This window comes from Passer montanus, unplaced genomic scaffold (assembly GCF_014805655.1).
Source record: "Passer montanus isolate IOZ18808 unplaced genomic scaffold, ASM1480565v1 scaffold117, whole genome shotgun sequence".
Lineage (NCBI taxonomy): Eukaryota > Metazoa > Chordata > Aves > Passeriformes > Passeridae > Passer > Passer montanus.
The window spans coordinates 833967-850367 of NW_024358389.1; the positions used below are offsets into that span (position 1 = coordinate 833967).

Sequence of the window (16401 nt, forward strand, 5' to 3'; positions counted from 1 at the left end):
CCTGCACGTCCCTGTGCTGTGCTGTGCCATGGTTCACAGAGCTGGGGCACCGGTGGGCTTGGCAAGGTGTGCCAGCGAATCCCAGAGCTGCTGCTCTCCCAGACAGGCCAGCCTGGAGCAGGGCACAGGGCCCCTGCTGCCAGCAGGGCCCCCAGAGCTGTGGGGGTCCCAGGGGGAGATCCCTGCAGCCCCCACGGCCAGGCAGGGGCAGTGCCCATGGCACTGTGACATGGCCCATCCCTGGGTGAGGTCGGGGTTCAGCGGGGGGCACAGAGGGATTATCTCTGCTTTGTTTGTGCCTCTGGCCCGCGTGTGGCGGGGACAGGATTAGAGCAAGGGCTGGGGGGTGGATGTGGGGCAGTGGGAGACAGATGGGGCCGAGGCCTCCATCCTGCTCACGCCAGGCTGAGCATCACCCTCACCACGCCCTGCCTGTGCTTGCAGCCTTCCCCTTGTGGCTGCCCCCATCTCTTCAGCAGGTGGTGACCACCAGCACTGCCCCCTGCAGTGGCAGAATGGGGGATTGAGCCCCAAACCCTGTCTCTGTGCCATGGGGTGGGGCATGCAGCACCACAGGACCCCAGCAGCCCAGCCCTGCTCCGCGGGGCTGGTGGCTCTCTGTCCCAAGCTCCTGCAGGTCACAGAGAGCCAGGCCTCCAGTGCTGCTGGCACGTGCTGGAGGGGCCCATGGCGTCATTCCTGCACCAAACCTTTAAGCTGCCATCAGAAATAGCCCCCTGTAATCTGCTTCTGCAGGCACGGGGAACCTGCCCAGGGGAGCAAATCCTGGGGCAGGGGATTAGGAAGGAGCAGCTCCTCCCTGTCCATGCTGAGACGTGTGCTGGAGTCCTTGGGGTCCCTGGAGGGTGGGTGTCCAGGGTGTCCAGTTGGTGGTGCTGGCTGTGTCATCCCAGACCTTACCAAGGGAAAATCCAGCTCCAGGAGGAGGGAGAGGCTGGGACTGAGGGCGTCTGCTCCAGTCCTCACTCCAGAGGGGACTGGGGGTTATGGCAGGAGCAGCTGGGGTCAGGATCCCAACAGGAAGGAGTCAAGCAGGCAGAGGTGTGCCATGGTGAGGGGCAGCTGCCTCCCTTCACTGATTGTCTGGGTGCTAGCAAGGACAGGCACTGGGGCAGGTGACGAGGACAGAGCACGTTGGCATTTCCAGCATCACACCCACGTGGCCTGTGCTACGTGCCTGCCAGCTCCTCCATAATTCAGCACACCATGATTTATTCACTTTTCCTGCTTCTGTGCTGCTTCTGCACCATTGTGGCCGTGGGGACGAGAGAGTGCCAGCCAGGGAGTGTGGGGTGTCCTGGGTGGGGCATGGAGGGGGCCAGGCTCATGCCAGCCCATGCTTGGAGCCAGGGGTGGTGAATGGGGAGGTTGGAGTGGGATGGAAAAGCCCTTCCCTGATCAGGGGCCTGGCAGGTCCCAGCACTGCAGGTGCAGGGTTTGTGATGTGGGTGCTGATGGGGGGTCCAGCCCTGGGGTGGCAGAGCAGGGCTGGCCAGAAAAGTGTACCCTGACCCTCATGGGGACCCCACGGCTTTGTGTGAAGGGCCCAAAATCTCTCCCTGTCCTTCCCAAGGGGCAGAAGCTGCCCTTTGTTTATGACCCACAGTCAACACTGCCGAGCTGCTGCTCAGGGACCCCCAGTGTCCCCCAGCAGTCATCACCATCCGCGGGTGTGTGATGTGCCCGGGCTCCCCGGGCTGTGAGCTGGGACAAGAGGTGGGACACCTGCACCAGCCCCCGGGGCTGAGCAGGACTGTCCTGGTGGGCTCCCCACAAGGAGCCCAGTCCTAGGGTGCCTGATGGGGACCGTGTCCCTGGAAAACGGGGGGGAATGGGCTCCCCCGACCCCCGCATCGCCCCCGCTCTGCTCCCGAGCGGCTCCGCCCCCGTCCCGGCCCCGCCGCCGGGGGATGCGCCGGGCAGGTGCGGGGGCCGGGGCGATCCTATAAATAGGGGCGGGAGCGGCCGCAGCGGCTCCGCTCAGCGCGGCGGAGCTGGGCTGGGCACGGCTGGGTGGGCACGGCCGGGTGGGCTCGGCGCGATGGAGATCTGGAGCAGCCCCGCCGCCTACGATGAGCTGAACGGGAACGCGGAGCGCGGCGGCGGCGCGGACCCCATCGCCCGGGAGCTGGAGGAAGGTGAGGGCGGCGAGGGTGGTCCCAACCCTCGGATGAAGATGGAAATGGGGATGCGGCAGCGCTGGGCTCCCCCCGGGGCTGGTCCGGAGCGGTCAGGGCCGGGATCTCCCCGGGGCCGGGGCTGGTCCGGCGCGGTCGGGGCCGGGGTCTTCGCTCGGGAGCTGCCGTGAGCTCCCCACCTGTGCGTCCCTCACTCCCGGGCTCCCTCGCCGCCCTCTGCCTCGGGGCTGCCGCCCCCCCATCCCCTGGGGACCCACAGAGTCACCCCGACCCCAAGGAGACCTGTCCCCACGCCGGGAGGGACGGGGAGAGGGGCCCTGCGTGTGTCCGTGGGGAAGGGTCCCTCCTGCCGTGGGAACGGGGGGCTGCCCTCCCGCTCCCCGCCGCACCGGGCCCGTGGGTGGATGTTTACGTGCTGCTGCTGCAGCCCCCTCTCCCCGGGCCAGCCGCTCGCTCCAACCGTAACGATGCTCATGCTCTAATTATTTCTAATTAATGGCTCAGGGGCCTGACGAAGTGCGGTTGGGGACCCCCGCGGAGAGCGGGTCGGGGTGCGGAGAGGGGGGTGAGGCTGCGGCTGGGGCTGGCCCTTCTGCCCACGGCCGTGTTTGGGGTACGTGCCCTCCGGGGCGTGGGGCAGCTCCCGGGGCAGCGAGGAGCGGACGGGACCGGGGTGGCGAGTGGGGGCATCGCCATGACAACGCGCTCACCATTACACAACCCCAGCTGGGGACGCCTAATGGGATTTGTGTGGCTGAGCTTCCCCGTTAACCCACTTCGTCTGCGCGACTTGGGGGGGTGGCTGTGCCTGGGGACGCGGGTGGGGGCCCTGAGCGCAGCCGGCGCTGCTCTGCCAGGGGAAACTGAGGCACACGCCCTCGGGGCAGCAGAGCAGCAGAAAGGGCATCGGGAGTGCTGCGTGCGGTGGGCAGGGTGTGGGTACAGGCAGGTCCCGGGCTGGAAGCAGGGTCTGGGCTGCGGGCAGGGCTCGGGGCTCCGCGGCTGCCCCCGGCTCCCTCCGGCCGCACGGCTCCAGCGCCGCCGCCTGGGTGCGTGGATCCGCACCGGGGGGACCCACGGCCCCGTGTTTGCGCCTCCTCTCCCTGCCAGAGACCCAGGGAGCAGCGGGGGAGGCAGAGCTGTCGCTGGGGCCCGGATTGACGCCCTGGGCAGCTGCCCTAGCCCGCAGCGTCCTGGCCGCAGCTGCCTCGGGGTCTGCGAGCGCTGTGCAGCTGCAGGGGCACCGGGGGGTGCGGGCAGCATCCCCTCCCCCTGAGAGAAACTAGGGCAGAGGGGGCTGGGGACAGATTGGAGGGGACGCCGCCCGTGAGCCCGGCTCGGCTCGGTGCCACCCACGGCTATTTATACCGGAGCTCCAGCTTGCTTTCTGCTGGGGATGTCGCCTCCGATCCCGTCTCTGCTGCTGCCCCTCCCTGTCCCCCCTTTCTGTCCGTGTGTCCTGCAGTGGGGCTGGCACTGTGCCCGTGCTGAGGTCGTGGGGTCAGCAAGGGGACACCCAGCATTCTTCTTGCCACCCCAAGGTGCGGGCAGGGTTGGGGGTGAGGTGTGAGCCCCCCGTTTCCCATGATGCTGTCCCAGCTGTGGGGATCCCTGCCTGGCACTGCATGAGGTGCCACCCAGCAGCCAAAAGATCATTTTTGGAGACCAGCCTGGGGCAGCCTTGGGGGGGACAGTGCTGAACCCCTGGGTCAGTGCTCCCACAGTGTGGGGGTTCACCTTCTGGCCCTCTCCCCAGTCCTGTGTGCTGAGCGGGTGGCCAGGATCACGAAGACCTACCACGATATTGATGCTGTCACCAACCTGCTGGATGAGGTACGTTGGAGATCCCACCCGTGTGAGGGCTGCTGGGACCCTGGGGACACAGGGGTAGGTGAGCACTGGGGAAGGGACGAGTCCCAGCTGAGGCAGAGCTGCCCCTTGCAGAAAGAGCGGGACCTGGAGTTAGCAGCGCGCATCGGGCAGTCCCTGCTGAAGCAGAACCGGAGCCTGACCGAGCGCAATGAGCTCCTGGAGGAGCAGCTGGAATTGGCCAAAGAGGAGGTAACAGCTCCAGGGCACAGCCTTGGCCCCCTGTGTGCCCCCCTGGGCGCAGCTGTGGTCCCCTTGGCCGTGTCCTGAAGCACTTTGTTCTCTCCAGATCGCGCAGCTGCGCCACGAGGTGTCCATGCGGGATGACCTCCTCCACTTCTACACCACCACCACGGAGGAGAGCGAACCCGCCACCACCACCTCCACACCGTGAGTGGGAGTCCCGGTCCTGCCACTCACCATCCCTAGGGCAGCACTGGCCACATCCCTTCCCTCCCGTGGTGGCCGTGGGTCCAACCCCACGGAGCTTGGGAAGCGGGCAGGGGTCAGAGTGGGCAGCCCCACCCTGCCTGTGCTGCTCAGGCCGTCCCTGCTGTCCCCAGGCTGCGCAGGCACGAGTCCTCGCTGTCCTTGCAGCAGTACTTCCAGTACGACACCCTGCAGCAGAAACTGCGGTGCCTGGAGGAGGAGAACCAGAAGCTCCGCATGGAGGTGAGCAGAGCCAGCTGCTGGGTGCCCCTCAGTGCCCACCCGTGCCCTGCTCTCTCTGGGGAACACCCCTCAGGGAGACAGGAGGTCCTGCCTGTCACGCTCAGCCCCCAACCCTCTCCCCCAGGCCACCAACATCGCCACCGAGACCTGCCAGTACGAGGACCAGGAGCAGCAGCTGATGATCGACTGCGTGGAGCAGTTCTGTACGTAGGGCTCGGGGCTCGGCGGGCACTGCCCTGCTGAGAGGGCTGGGGGTCGTGCCCGGTGGTGACCCTGTCCTCCCGCAGCCGAAGCGAGCCAGCAGGTCGTTCAGCTGTCGGAGGAGCTGGCGCACAGGGCGGAGGACGCGGCGCGGCAGCAGGAGGAGATCACGCAGCTGCTGGCGCAGGTGGCGGACCTGCAGCACAAGTGTCGCACGGTGAGGGTCCCCTGCCCGTGCCGGGGGGACGGGGGTGCGGGCACAGCGCCCTGACCCGCCGCTCCTGCCCGCAGTACGGCTCCGAGGTGGAGGAGCTCCAGCAGCACCTGAGCGCGGCCAGGGAGGTGCAGCAGCAGCTGCGGCTGGAGGTGAGCCCGGGGCGGGCCGCGGGTGTCCCCCCGGGGCGGGGTCCTGCCCCGGGGCCGCGCTCCAGCTGCCTCGGTGTCCTCGCAGCTGCGGGATCTGCAGGAGAAGTACGCGGAGTGCGGCGGGATGCTGCAGGAGGCCCGGGAGGAGGTGAAGAGCCTGCGGAGCCGCAGCCTGCCCAACAGCACCGTGAGCCGCTACAGCGCTGCCAGCCTCCTGCCCGTGGTGAGCGGGGGGCCGGGCGGCACGGGGTGACCCCGCTGTCCCCCCGGCACTGACACTGCCCACCCCTGTCCCCAGGACTCGCTGGCGGCCGAGATCAAGGGGATGATGAGGAAGAGGACGGACAGCTCCTCCTCGGACTACAAGTGGGTGCTGCCATGGGGGGCTGGTGCCGTGCCCTGGGGCGGGGTCCGGCTCACCCCGAGCTGCTTCCTGCCCGCAGGAGCTACCAGCGCGTCTTCGAGACCGTGAAGGCCGTGAAGCAGGCAGGCAAAGCCAAGTCCTGCTCTGAGTCTCCCCACCACGTCCCGGGCTCCAAGCAGTCGTCCACTGCCCACTCTGGGGGGGCCAGCACCCCCCACACCAACTGCTCTGGCTCGGAGGATGCCCAGTGAGTGCTGGGGTGGGGGGGAATGGGGCAGGTGGGGGGGAAATGGGGCAGGTGAGAGGGAACAGGGTAGGTGGGAAGCAGAACGGGGCAGGTGGAGGGGGAACGGGGCAGGTGAGGGGGAACGAGACAGGTGGGGGGAAATGGAGCAGGTGGGACAGCTCCTGCACGGAGCTGGGCTGCTGTGAGATGCTGGAAGCAGCCTGGGGCAGGGAAAGCAGGGTCTGGCTGGGGCCCAGCACAGCCTGGGGTGCACGGTAGGGCTGCAGCCCCAACGCTGTGCCCCTCAGCAGGGCCGGGGGGCTCGGCGAGGAGCCCCGGGCAGCCCCGGGCCGGCAGGACCTGGAGGCGGCGGTGCAGCGGCTCTCGGCGCGGCAGCAGAGCCACGGCTCTCAGGAGCGCTCCTTCTTCGAGGCCGAGAGGGAACGCAAGCTCTGGCGGCTGAGAGATGGGGACAGCTCCAGCGGCTTCCTCACCCCCGAGGGCAGCGTTGTTTCCACCGGGACCAACTGCTCGGGGGGCTCGGAGCTCACCGCCGGCTCCGGCTTCTCGCTGGGCTCCCTCACCTACTTACCCGACAAACTGCAGATTGTGAAGCCTCTGGAAGGTGAGGGGCAGAGGGGATGCAGAGCTGCGGGTGCTCTGAGGGTCCAACACCCCCACCTGAGCTCCCCTCGGCTGTGTCCTCCCCCCCAGGCTCTGTGACACTCCACCACTGGCAGCAGCTGGCACAGCCCAACCTGGGTGGGATCCTGGTGCCCCGTCCCGGGGTGCTCACCAAAGACTTCAGGCAGCTGGACATCGACCTGGAGGAGGTCTACAGCCTCAATGACCTGGAGGAGGATGATGTGGACGCCAGCTCCTTCCAGCTGCTCCCTACCTCAACACCCGCCAAAGCCAAGGAGCATCCCAGGGGTGAGCGGGGGGTGAGGGGACAGAGGGGACACAGCCCCCGGGGTGCCCCTGCCCTCCTGTCTCGGCCGGCTCTCGCCTCCCCCCGTGCTCTCCCCTCTCGCAGCAGCCTGTCCCTGCCACCCCGCTGTCCCCAGGGGGATGCTCGGCCTGCAGCTGCACAGGGACTGCTCTGCCCCGGCGGGATGAGCCCGAGCCATCCCCCTGCCGAGCCCCTGCTGTCCCCCCGCTGCCTGGAAGGGGCTGGTCTGGGACAGACGGCATCTCCTGGCCCCACCTGTGCTGGTGCTCCTTCTGAGCAGGCCCCAGACGCAGTTGCTGCTGAATCTGTGCCCTGCACCAGGAGCCTCCAGCCCAGCTTTGGCCGTCCCGCCTGCCCTCCGTGTGTGTCCTGACCCCTTGTCTCCTGTCCCTTCCAGTGTTCCTCTCTGTTAACAACCTCCCCCAGACCCCGTCTACCTTCACCATCACCACCTGCCACATCCTCCACCCCACCACTGCCATCACCACGGTGACTCCCAGGTAAGGCGCGTGGCCCCCGCCGCCTGCGCTGCCTGCCGCGAGCCTCCTCCTCCTCCTCCTCCTCCTCCTCCTCCTCCTCACCCCCGCCTGGCTCCCTGCAGCTCGAGGACGTGGCAAGCCACGTCCTGCAGCCCCTGATGCTCTGAGAGGTGCCAGCACTGGAAATCTCCCCAAATCTGGCTGCTGGGGGTGTCTGTGTGCCCGGGGCTGGGGGCAGCCCCCTCCTCGGCATGCAGCACATGGATGGATGGATGGATGGATGGATGGATGGATGGATGGATGGATGGATGGAGAGCCTTCCTCGGGCAGGGGAGCAGCGAGTGCTCCTGGCACTCTGGGGAACCGACACAGCTTTCCTCCCTCCACACTTGGGCAGCAGCCAGGAACTTTTCGCAGCCGGCTGCCGGGCTGTCCCTTCATTAACGAGCACCGGTGATTAGCCCTAATGAGGCCCCCTAAGGGGCTAGACAAAACCCTGGTGTCTGGAAATTGCTGGTGGAGCAGTGGCTGTGTCCCAGTCTCTCCTGGCTGCTGAGGAGCAGCCCCCAGCACTCTCCTGTGAATTTGGGGGGGTCTCCTACAGCCCAAGGCTCTTTAGGTGAAGAAGGGGGGTCCTGCTCTGCCTGCAGCCCTGCCTGGCCCCCTCAGCAGCATCCCCCTCTGCTCTCTCTTCCCCTCCAGTCTGTATCATGCCGTCGTGCCTTCTTGTGGGCCCTTTGAGGGGCTGAGCCCCAGCAGCCCCCCACCAGAACTGACTCCCCCCACGCTGGCTCTTGGCCCTGGACCCCCGAGCACCCCCCCGGGACTCTTCAGGCTCCTGCTGGGGCGAGATCCCCACTTGGCACCAAGGACTGCATCACGGTGGGCCCCCTCACTGCACTCCCAGCACCCTCAGCACCCCGAGCCCCCTGTGCCCCCTGTGCCCGGGGGGCAGCGGGGACCCCCAGGCAGGAGCAGCACCTTCAGCTGGAACCTGGTGGAGAAGCTGCAGCGCCTGGGGCTGGACAAGGTGGTGGCCAGAGGAGGGACACCCTGTGCCCAGCCAGGGCTCAGAGGGGCCTGGGGCACCCAGAAGTGACACTGCTGCAGAGCCCCCAGGCTCTGGGTGAGACACATCCTCTTCCTCACCCATCCATGGGGAAATGGAGACAGGACAAGCTCCAGCCTCAGCTCCTGCTGCTGCCCCAGGTCCTGGCACCAGCATGGGGGGCTTTGCCCCATCTGCAAGGACAGAACTTGGCACTGCTCCCCAGGTATGGGGGGTACAGGGGCTGCTGGCTGACCCTGTCCCTGCTGGGGGAGTGTGGACCCTTCACAGGAGCCAGTTTCTGGCAATAAAAACTGTTCCTGCTTCTGCTGAGCCTGTCTGCAGAGCGAGGGGCAGCTCGGCCCGTCTGGGGCTGTCCAGATGCTGCAGGGAGGGTGAATCCCAGTCTGGGCTCAGGTGTGGCCTGGGGCAACCTGCTGGGGCCAGGGGGAGAGCCCTGCACCCCGGGCTGGGCCCCTGGCCAGCACCTGGGCTGGGCTGGCTTTACAAGGGAATGGTGGTTTAGCTCTTTCCTGCTCACTCAGTAGCAATAGTAGCAGCACCCACAGCTTGGGGTGTTTCTGGGGGTGCATCTGCTGCTCCCCCCAGCTGTGTCCCTCCCTCCAAGCTGTGCCCCATGCACTGGAAATAAATGTGAATTCACAGAGCAGCTGCTGTGTGCTGTGTCTGCTGCCACATTCTGTGTGTGCTGCTGTGCCCTGTTCAGTCTCTGTCCTGTGCATCCCTCTGGGGCTGGGGGCAAATCCCCTCTGTTGTCTCAGGCTGGGGGCAAATTCCCTCTGTTGTCTCAGGCTGGGGGCAAATCCCCTGTGCCCTCTGAGGTTAGGGGCAAATCCCTTCTGCCCTTTGGGGCTAATCCCTCTGGGGCTGGGGGTAAATCCCTTCTGTCCTCTGGGGCTGGGGACAAATCCCTTCTGCCCTTTGGGGCTGGGGGCTAATCCTCTCTGGGGCTAAGGGCAAATCCCTTCTGCTTTCTGGGACTGGGGGCAAAACCCTTCTGCCCTCTGAGGCTGGGGGCTAATCCCTCTGGGGCTGGGGGCAAATCCCTCTGCCCGCCTCCTTCTGCCCTTTACAGCTGGGGGCAAATCCCTTCTGCCCTCTGAGGCTAATCCCTCTGGGGCTGGGGGCAAATCCCTCTGCCCGCCCTCCCAGGCTCTCCCCAGCACAGGCAGGAGTGCAGAGGCCGTGGTGCCAGATTTTTATTGAGGAAAGGGCAGGCAGGGAGCGTGGCAGTGCCCTGCCCAGCCAGTGCAGCCCAGAGCTACGCAGCCCCAGCCTCATCCTCAGCACTGCGGCGCCCAAAGTCCATCCAGTCGGGGTAGAAGTGGTCGTGCAAAGCCTCCATCCCCTCATCCTCATGCACAAAGGCCTTGTGCTTGTTCAGCTCTGCCAGGGCAAAGGCAGCAGTTAGAGCTGGAAATTGCTGGAATTTGATCCCCTCACGGGGGCCAGGCTGCCCACCCTGAGCTGCCGGTACCTGTGAGGACGTGGGGCAGGAACTGGGACAGGAGGTGCTGCTGCTCCTGGGACAGGTACTGGGGCCAGTCCCGGCGGGCCAGGCTGGGGAGGGGCTGCTGGGGGTCCCCCGGGGCAGCTGCTGGCTCTGCTGGTGGCCGGCACAGGCAGGAGGCCACGGCGAGGGCGAGGACGAGCCCGAGGCACAGCGTCACCTTCATGGCTGTGGGGACACTGAACGGGGGGAATGGGGCAGCTGCAGCTCACAGCTCCCAAACTGCTCAGCCTGTGGTGAGCACTCAGCCCCAGCTCATGGACAGTTCACATCTCCTCTGTCCCTCCCTTTGGGTCCCCAAGTCCCCGCCATCCCTTTCACCTTCTCCCCAAGTCTTTTCCATCCCATCCCTCTCTCCTGGTTGGTCCCCAATTCCCCCAGAAACAGAGTCAAGGCAGGATCCATAAGGATCAAGTCCCACTCCTGGCTCCTTGCAAGGATGCTGAAAACTAAAGCATCACCCAGCTCCTCCCTGAACTCCAGCAGCTGGGGAGCTTCTCCTCCAGGAAGAGGTCCCCAGGTCCCCTCTGCTCCTCTCAGTGGCTCTCTGAGCTGCTCTGTCCCTCCCATCTGCTGCTCGGGTTTTCTCCATCCCTCTCTCCCCAGGTCACCTGCAGGCAGTGCCAGAGCCCTGTGAGACTCACCTGTGGGTTCTGAGGCTCTGAGGGTGTCCTGGGTGTCCTGAGGGTGTCCTGGTGGGGGTCCCGGGGGGTCTCAGTGGGTTTCTCTCTCCCAGATCAGCCCAGCTCAGCCCTGCTTTTAAAGGCGCTGCCGGGGCTGCCACGCCCCAGGGCGGCTCCACACACACCCAGCCAGGCCGGGGGGGCCTTGGGCATCGGTGCGTGCTCACAGACACACGGACAGGGACAGACACACAGACACACACCCAGCCAGGCCGGGGGGGCCTCGGGCATCGCTGCGTGCTCGCAGACACACGGACAGGGACAGACACACAGGGACAGATCCATACAGCCACACAGACAGAGACAGACACACAGGGACACAGATAGAGACAGACACACGGACACAGACAGAAACAGACACACAGGGACAGACACACAGACACACAGCCAGACCCACAGAGACAGACCCACAGAGACAGACACACAGGGACAGACACACAGACAGACACACAGACAGAGACAGACACACAGGGACAGACACACAGACAGACACACAGACAGAGACAGACACACAGCCACACGGAGACAGGCCCATACAGCCACAAAGACACACAGACAGATCCAGACCCACAGCCACACAGAGACAGACACACAGCCACACAGGCAGACCCAGACACACAGCCAGATCCGCACAGCCACACATAAATAATACAGTGTAATATATAGGATTTATACAGTATAAAAGACAGATATATATGCATACATCTCTAATAGACAACATAGCTGATGAATCCATGTAAATACATCCAGGTATCCATGTGTGCACATGGGCACACGTGTGCACACGTGTGTGTTTATATGGATGACGACTGCATGAGGTAATGGTACATCATGGAGTGATGGAGGGTGGGGATGCATGCATAGAGAACAGCATGACATATATATAGGATGGATATATGTATCCGCACATCATGCACATATATATCTCTCTATAGTTCTATATTTCTACATTTCTATTTATATATTTATTATATAGTTAATATATATATGTGTATATATATGTGTGTGTATATATATATGCATGTATGTATGTATGGAAACAGATATATGTATATATATGAATGCTTACATAAATACACATATAGACACACAGATAGAGACAGACACACAGGGACAGATCCATACAGCCACACAGACACATGGACAGGGACAGACACACAGGGACAGACCCCTACAGCCACACAGACACACAGACAGATCCAGACCCACAGACAGCCAGATCCGCACAGCCACACATAAATAATACAGTGTAATATATAGGATTTATACAGTATAAAAGACAGATATATATGCATACATCTCTAATAGACAACATAGCTGATGAATCCATGTAAATACACCCAGGTATCCATATGTGCACATGGACACAGAGCCACAGCTACAGGCATGGACACACGTGTGCACATGGGTGTGTTTATGTGGATGACTGCATGAGGTAGCTGTACATCAGGGAGTGATGGAGGGTGGGGATGGATGCATAAGGAACAGCATGACATATATGACATGCATAAGGAATAGCATGACATATATATAGCATGGATGTATGTATCCACACATACATGCACATATATATCTCTATATATTTCTATATTTCTATTTATATATTTAGATATATAGTTAATACATATATGTGTGTATATATATATATGCGTGTATGTATGGAAACACAGATATATGTATATATATGAATGCTTACATAAATACACATATACATATATGCACATGTTTATATGTACATGTCTATATACATGTGTATATACAAGTATTCACAAATATATATACACACACATACATGCATAGACATACACACATATTTACACTTACAAATAGCAATATATGTGCATATATCTGTATAAACACACATGAACACGTACATATGTGCATACAGAAGCCTGTGTGTGTACATATGTGCATTCTCCCGTGTGTGTCTGTGTCTGTACCCACACCCAGGCGTGTGCACATGTTTATAACATGCTGTGCCAGGGCTGCCCAGGGCTCTGTGCCCGGGGCTGGGGGCTGTGTCTGTGAGGCCCCTCACCAGTCACAGAGCCCAGGGCAGATCCAGCAGCTCTGGCTCTGTCCCTGCACCCCAGAAGCTTTGGGGTGTGTGGCAGAGGGGGCCCCACGCTGTCAGAGCCCCTGAAGGTCCCGTTTCCACCCACCCCCAGTGGGTATTGACGGTTCCTGCTGCCTCTATTGACCCCCCACCCCTGTATTTGCAGAGACCATTTGTCTCCCTCCCTCAACAAACCTGAGAGTGACATCCTGGGCTGGGGCACGTCACTGTCCCCCGTCCCCAAGGAGCTGAGCCAGTGCTCCTCAAACAAACACCCCAAACAAATGTGCTTTGGATGGCCGGGAGCCGTCCAGCGCCCGCGGCCATCGATCGCTCGCTCCGCCGAGCACCGAGCGAGGAACAAACAAATTGTTTTCCAATTTCTGCCTTTTAATGGCTCAATCTGGACCAAATGAGCCGTCAGGGCGATGGGGACGTGGCGGCCGCGCCCTCCAGGGCCACCAGCCTGACGCAGGTTTGTTACCAGCCTGTGGGCACTGGGGCTGGACCCTTCTCCAAGGCTGGGCTGGAGGATGGACAGAGCTCCCCTCACCCCTGCCTGGCTGGGGCCAGCTGTCCTGGCAGTGCCAAATCTCTCAGCAGCCTGGCAAGTCCACCAGGGAGAAGTCAGGGGCACGGGAATTCTTGGCACAGCAGCAGAGCAGAGGTTGGGCCGTGCCAGCACCAACACCTGCTCACGAGGCATGGCAGGGCTGGGGGTCACTCTGAGCCATGGGCAGGGCTGGGGGTCACTCCAAGGGATGGGCAGGGCTGGAGGTCACTGAGGTACAGACAGGGCTGGGGGGTCACTCCGTCACTCCAAGGCAGGGCTGGAGGTCACCAAGGGATGGGCAGGGCTGGGGGTCACTCTGAGCCATGGGCAGGGCTGGAGGTCACTCCAAGGCAGGGCTGGGGGTCACTCTGAGCCATGGGCAGGGCTGGAGGTCACTCTGAGCCATGGGCAGGGCTGGGGGTCACTCCAAGGCAGGGCTGGGGGTCACTCTGAGCCATGGGCAGGGCTGGAGGTCACTCTGAGCCATGGGCAGGGCTGGAGGTCACCCTTGGTGCACTCACTGCTGTTTTGCATAATTGCAGCAATTCCGTTTCCAAGAGCAAAGTCTCGCAGGGAAGTGAACTCGGTGCTCTGAGCAGCACACGGGAGATGGGGGCACTGTGGCAGTGATGAAGGGCCACGAGCTGCTCTGGGGGCTGCCAGGAGCACCAGCAGGTGGCCAGGGTGGGAGCAGCACCCCAGGGGGAATGCTGCAGGACACAGGGGCTGGGGACAATGGGAGATAAACTCAGGGATTCCCTGGGCACTCTTTAGCATCTCCGTGCACTTCACACTGCTCCTGTGCCAGAAGGAGCAGGGAACCATCACGGAACCATCACAGAACCATCACAGAACCATCACAGGACCATCACAGGACCATCACGGGACCATCACAGGACCATCACAGAACCATCACAGGACCATCACAGAACCATCACGGAACCATCACGGGACCATCACAGAACCATCACAGAACCATCACAGGACCATCACGGGACCATCACAGGACCATCACAGAACCATCACAGGACCATCACGGAACCACCACGGAACCATCACGGAACCATCACGGGACCATCACAGGACCATCACAGGACCATCACGGAACCATCACAGGACCATCACAGGACCATCACTGCCCTCAGCCAGAGCTTTTCAGAGATTTCATTCCTGCTTGTTGAGCCTGAGCTCAGAAAAGAGTGAGCACCCAGCCCCTGGCCTGTGGCAGCCTGACCCTGAGCACCCCCTGCTCCTCCCCAGAGCAGGCTCTGGGAAGCAGAAGAGCTGACCCTGCCACGGGACTGACAGAACACCAGAGCTCAGGGCAGGGGATGACTCAGCACCAAGGGAACTTCCTCCTCCTGCAGTGGGGGGCACCCCCAGGGCAGGGAGCCCCCCCAGGCCCCGAGCACTGAGGCTGCACCACTGCTGGAAGGAGCAGAAGCTGCTTTGGCCCCTGGGAGTGATGGAACCCACCACGCACAGGCTTTTGAAAACCACTTTTATTTAAATAACTTTAAATACATTACAATAAAACATTAGGAATGAAACCAAAGCCATGTCACTGCACAGGGTGTGAGGCAGCAGCCACAAGGCTCTGCAGCTCCAGGGATGCTCATGTCAGTCCTTTAACCCATGGGACAGCTCCTCCACGTGCCTGGCACCTCGGGGCTCGCAGGTGCCAGCACCTGAGCTGCAGCCATCGTGCCTCCAGGTCACTCTTCTGTCACTGCTCGCCCAAATCCCTCTGCCTGCAGGAGCCAGCACTGCCCAGAGGTGGCACCAGGCAGGACAGAGTCCCCTCTGGCAGGACGGAGGCACGGCTGGGCTGAGCAGCCATCAGCACAGTCCCTGGGCTCAGGCTGGATGGTGCCAGCACCCGTGTGAGCTCTGGGAAATGAGGCACAGCCAGACGAGATAGCATGGGCTCGTGTCAGTTTATTACATCACCAATTACAACAGTCCAGACCCACGAGTGGACCCAAGATCGTTACATTACACAAACCGGCTGGTTTTAAACTTATCACAAGGGACAGGTGGCAAGTTCATGGTAAGGATATCTTCTTGCACAAAGCTCCAGGGGCCCACAGGCACTTAAAACCCGTGGACCTTCAGCTGGTCGTCTTTAGCCAGTCCAATCTGCAAGACAGAAAACGCAGTCACAGCACGGGGTGATGCCTCTGTGCACCCAAACTGCCCCCACCCGGGGCTCTGTGTGCATTTAACACATCTGTGCCGATTCCAGCGAGGCTCAAGGCGTCCTACCTCCACAAGGAACTGGCAGATGTTCTTGCGCTGGTCACCCTGCAACTGAATCACTTCTCCATACTCGGGGTGCTCAATTACAGTACCATTGCAGGCAAATTTCTGCAGCAAACACACAAAAAACCTCCTTAGCACCGCCAACACCCCTGCTGGGCGTGGCCGCCCCCCCAACCAAGCCCCAAAACCCCACCTTCTTGAAGGCCTTCACCAGTTTCTTTTTATCGTAGTCATCCGCGATGCCCTGGACTGTGGTGAGGGTCTTCCTGCCGTTGCGCTGCTGGATCCTTATATGGATGTAGTCCTCAGTGCCGGCCGGGAGCAGGTCATCACCCTTACTTGCATCCGCAAAGGGGTCTGCGGGGAGCGCCGTCAGGCCCCGCCCCGCCGCCGCCCCATTGGCCGCCGCCCCCGCCCATCACGCGCAGGGCACGCCCCATTGGCCGCCCACCCTGTCAGTCACACCTCATCCCCGCCCCCGCGCGCCTGCCAGTCATGTGTAAATCCCTCCCCTGCTCGCACCCCATTGGGCGCCTCGCCCGCCAGTCAGGTTCGGGCCCCGCCCCGCCCCCCCCGCGGCTGACGCAACAGGGCCCGGAATAGCAACTGCGCCACGGGGCGGGGCCGGGGCGGGGCCCGCGCGCTCCCCCGGCCCCGCCGCACAAAGGGCCTCACCGAAGGGCTGGAGGTTCTGGATAGCGGACATACGATACGCTTCCCTTCCCTCGGCGGAGGCGGCGGCGGCGGCGGCGGGGGCGGCTGTGGCGGCGGGAGCGGCTCTGGGCGGAGGATGCTCTCGCGGCGGCGGCTCGAGGCAGTGTCAGGGGGGCGGGACTGCCGCCGCCGGCTTATAAAGCGGCCCTCCGTGACGCCATCACGCACGGCGAGCGAGGGCGGTGATTGGCCGCCGCGCGGGGGCGTCAGGACGCGCCGGGCGGACGCGGCCGCGCCCAGGCCGGCGCGGGGGGAGCGGGGCGCAT

General features: G+C 62.8%; 3 protein-coding genes across 6 annotated transcripts; 1 reads left to right on the forward strand and 2 right to left on the reverse strand.

Annotated features, from left to right (window-relative positions):
- The first annotated feature begins 1538 nt into the window (after window positions 1–1538).
- HAP1 (huntingtin associated protein 1) lies at window positions 1539–9004 on the forward strand. Of its 4 annotated transcripts, none has more exons than XM_039697375.1 (15): window positions 1539–2159; window positions 3916–3992; window positions 4104–4220; window positions 4318–4418; window positions 4592–4700; window positions 4825–4903; window positions 4988–5118; window positions 5193–5267; window positions 5353–5487; window positions 5566–5633; window positions 5711–5878; window positions 6166–6482; window positions 6572–6790; window positions 7207–7309; window positions 7991–9004. In XM_039697375.1, exons 1-15 carry the CDS (start codon window positions 1853–1855, stop codon window positions 8385–8387), a joined length of 2403 nt encoding a protein of 800 aa, XP_039553309.1. In that variant the 5' UTR covers window positions 1539–1852; the 3' UTR covers window positions 8388–9004. The 4 variants fall into 4 exon arrangements, with proteins under 4 accessions (XP_039553309.1, XP_039553306.1, XP_039553308.1 ...); XM_039697372.1 differs by having other exon boundaries at window positions 1541–2159; window positions 5353–5490; XM_039697374.1 differs by having other exon boundaries at window positions 1541–2159; window positions 5353–5490; window positions 6169–6482.
- A 555-nt stretch (window positions 9005–9559) lies between these two features.
- LOC120496679 (gastrin/cholecystokinin-like peptide) lies at window positions 9560–10757 on the reverse strand. The gene is made up of 3 exons (XM_039697341.1): window positions 10512–10757; window positions 9835–10046; window positions 9560–9743 (listed from the first exon to the last, which is right to left on the reverse strand). Exons 2-3 carry the CDS (start codon window positions 10031–10033, stop codon window positions 9619–9621), a joined length of 324 nt encoding a protein of 107 aa, XP_039553275.1. The 5' UTR covers window positions 10034–10046; window positions 10512–10757; the 3' UTR covers window positions 9560–9618.
- Window positions 10758–15077: 4320 nt separating this feature from the next.
- EIF1 (eukaryotic translation initiation factor 1) lies at window positions 15078–16258 on the reverse strand. The gene is made up of 4 exons (XM_039697352.1): window positions 16097–16258; window positions 15615–15778; window positions 15425–15526; window positions 15078–15298 (listed from the first exon to the last, which is right to left on the reverse strand). Exons 1-4 carry the CDS (start codon window positions 16125–16127, stop codon window positions 15254–15256), a joined length of 342 nt encoding a protein of 113 aa, XP_039553286.1. The 5' UTR covers window positions 16128–16258; the 3' UTR covers window positions 15078–15253.
- Between the last annotated feature and the right edge of the window lie 143 nt (window positions 16259–16401).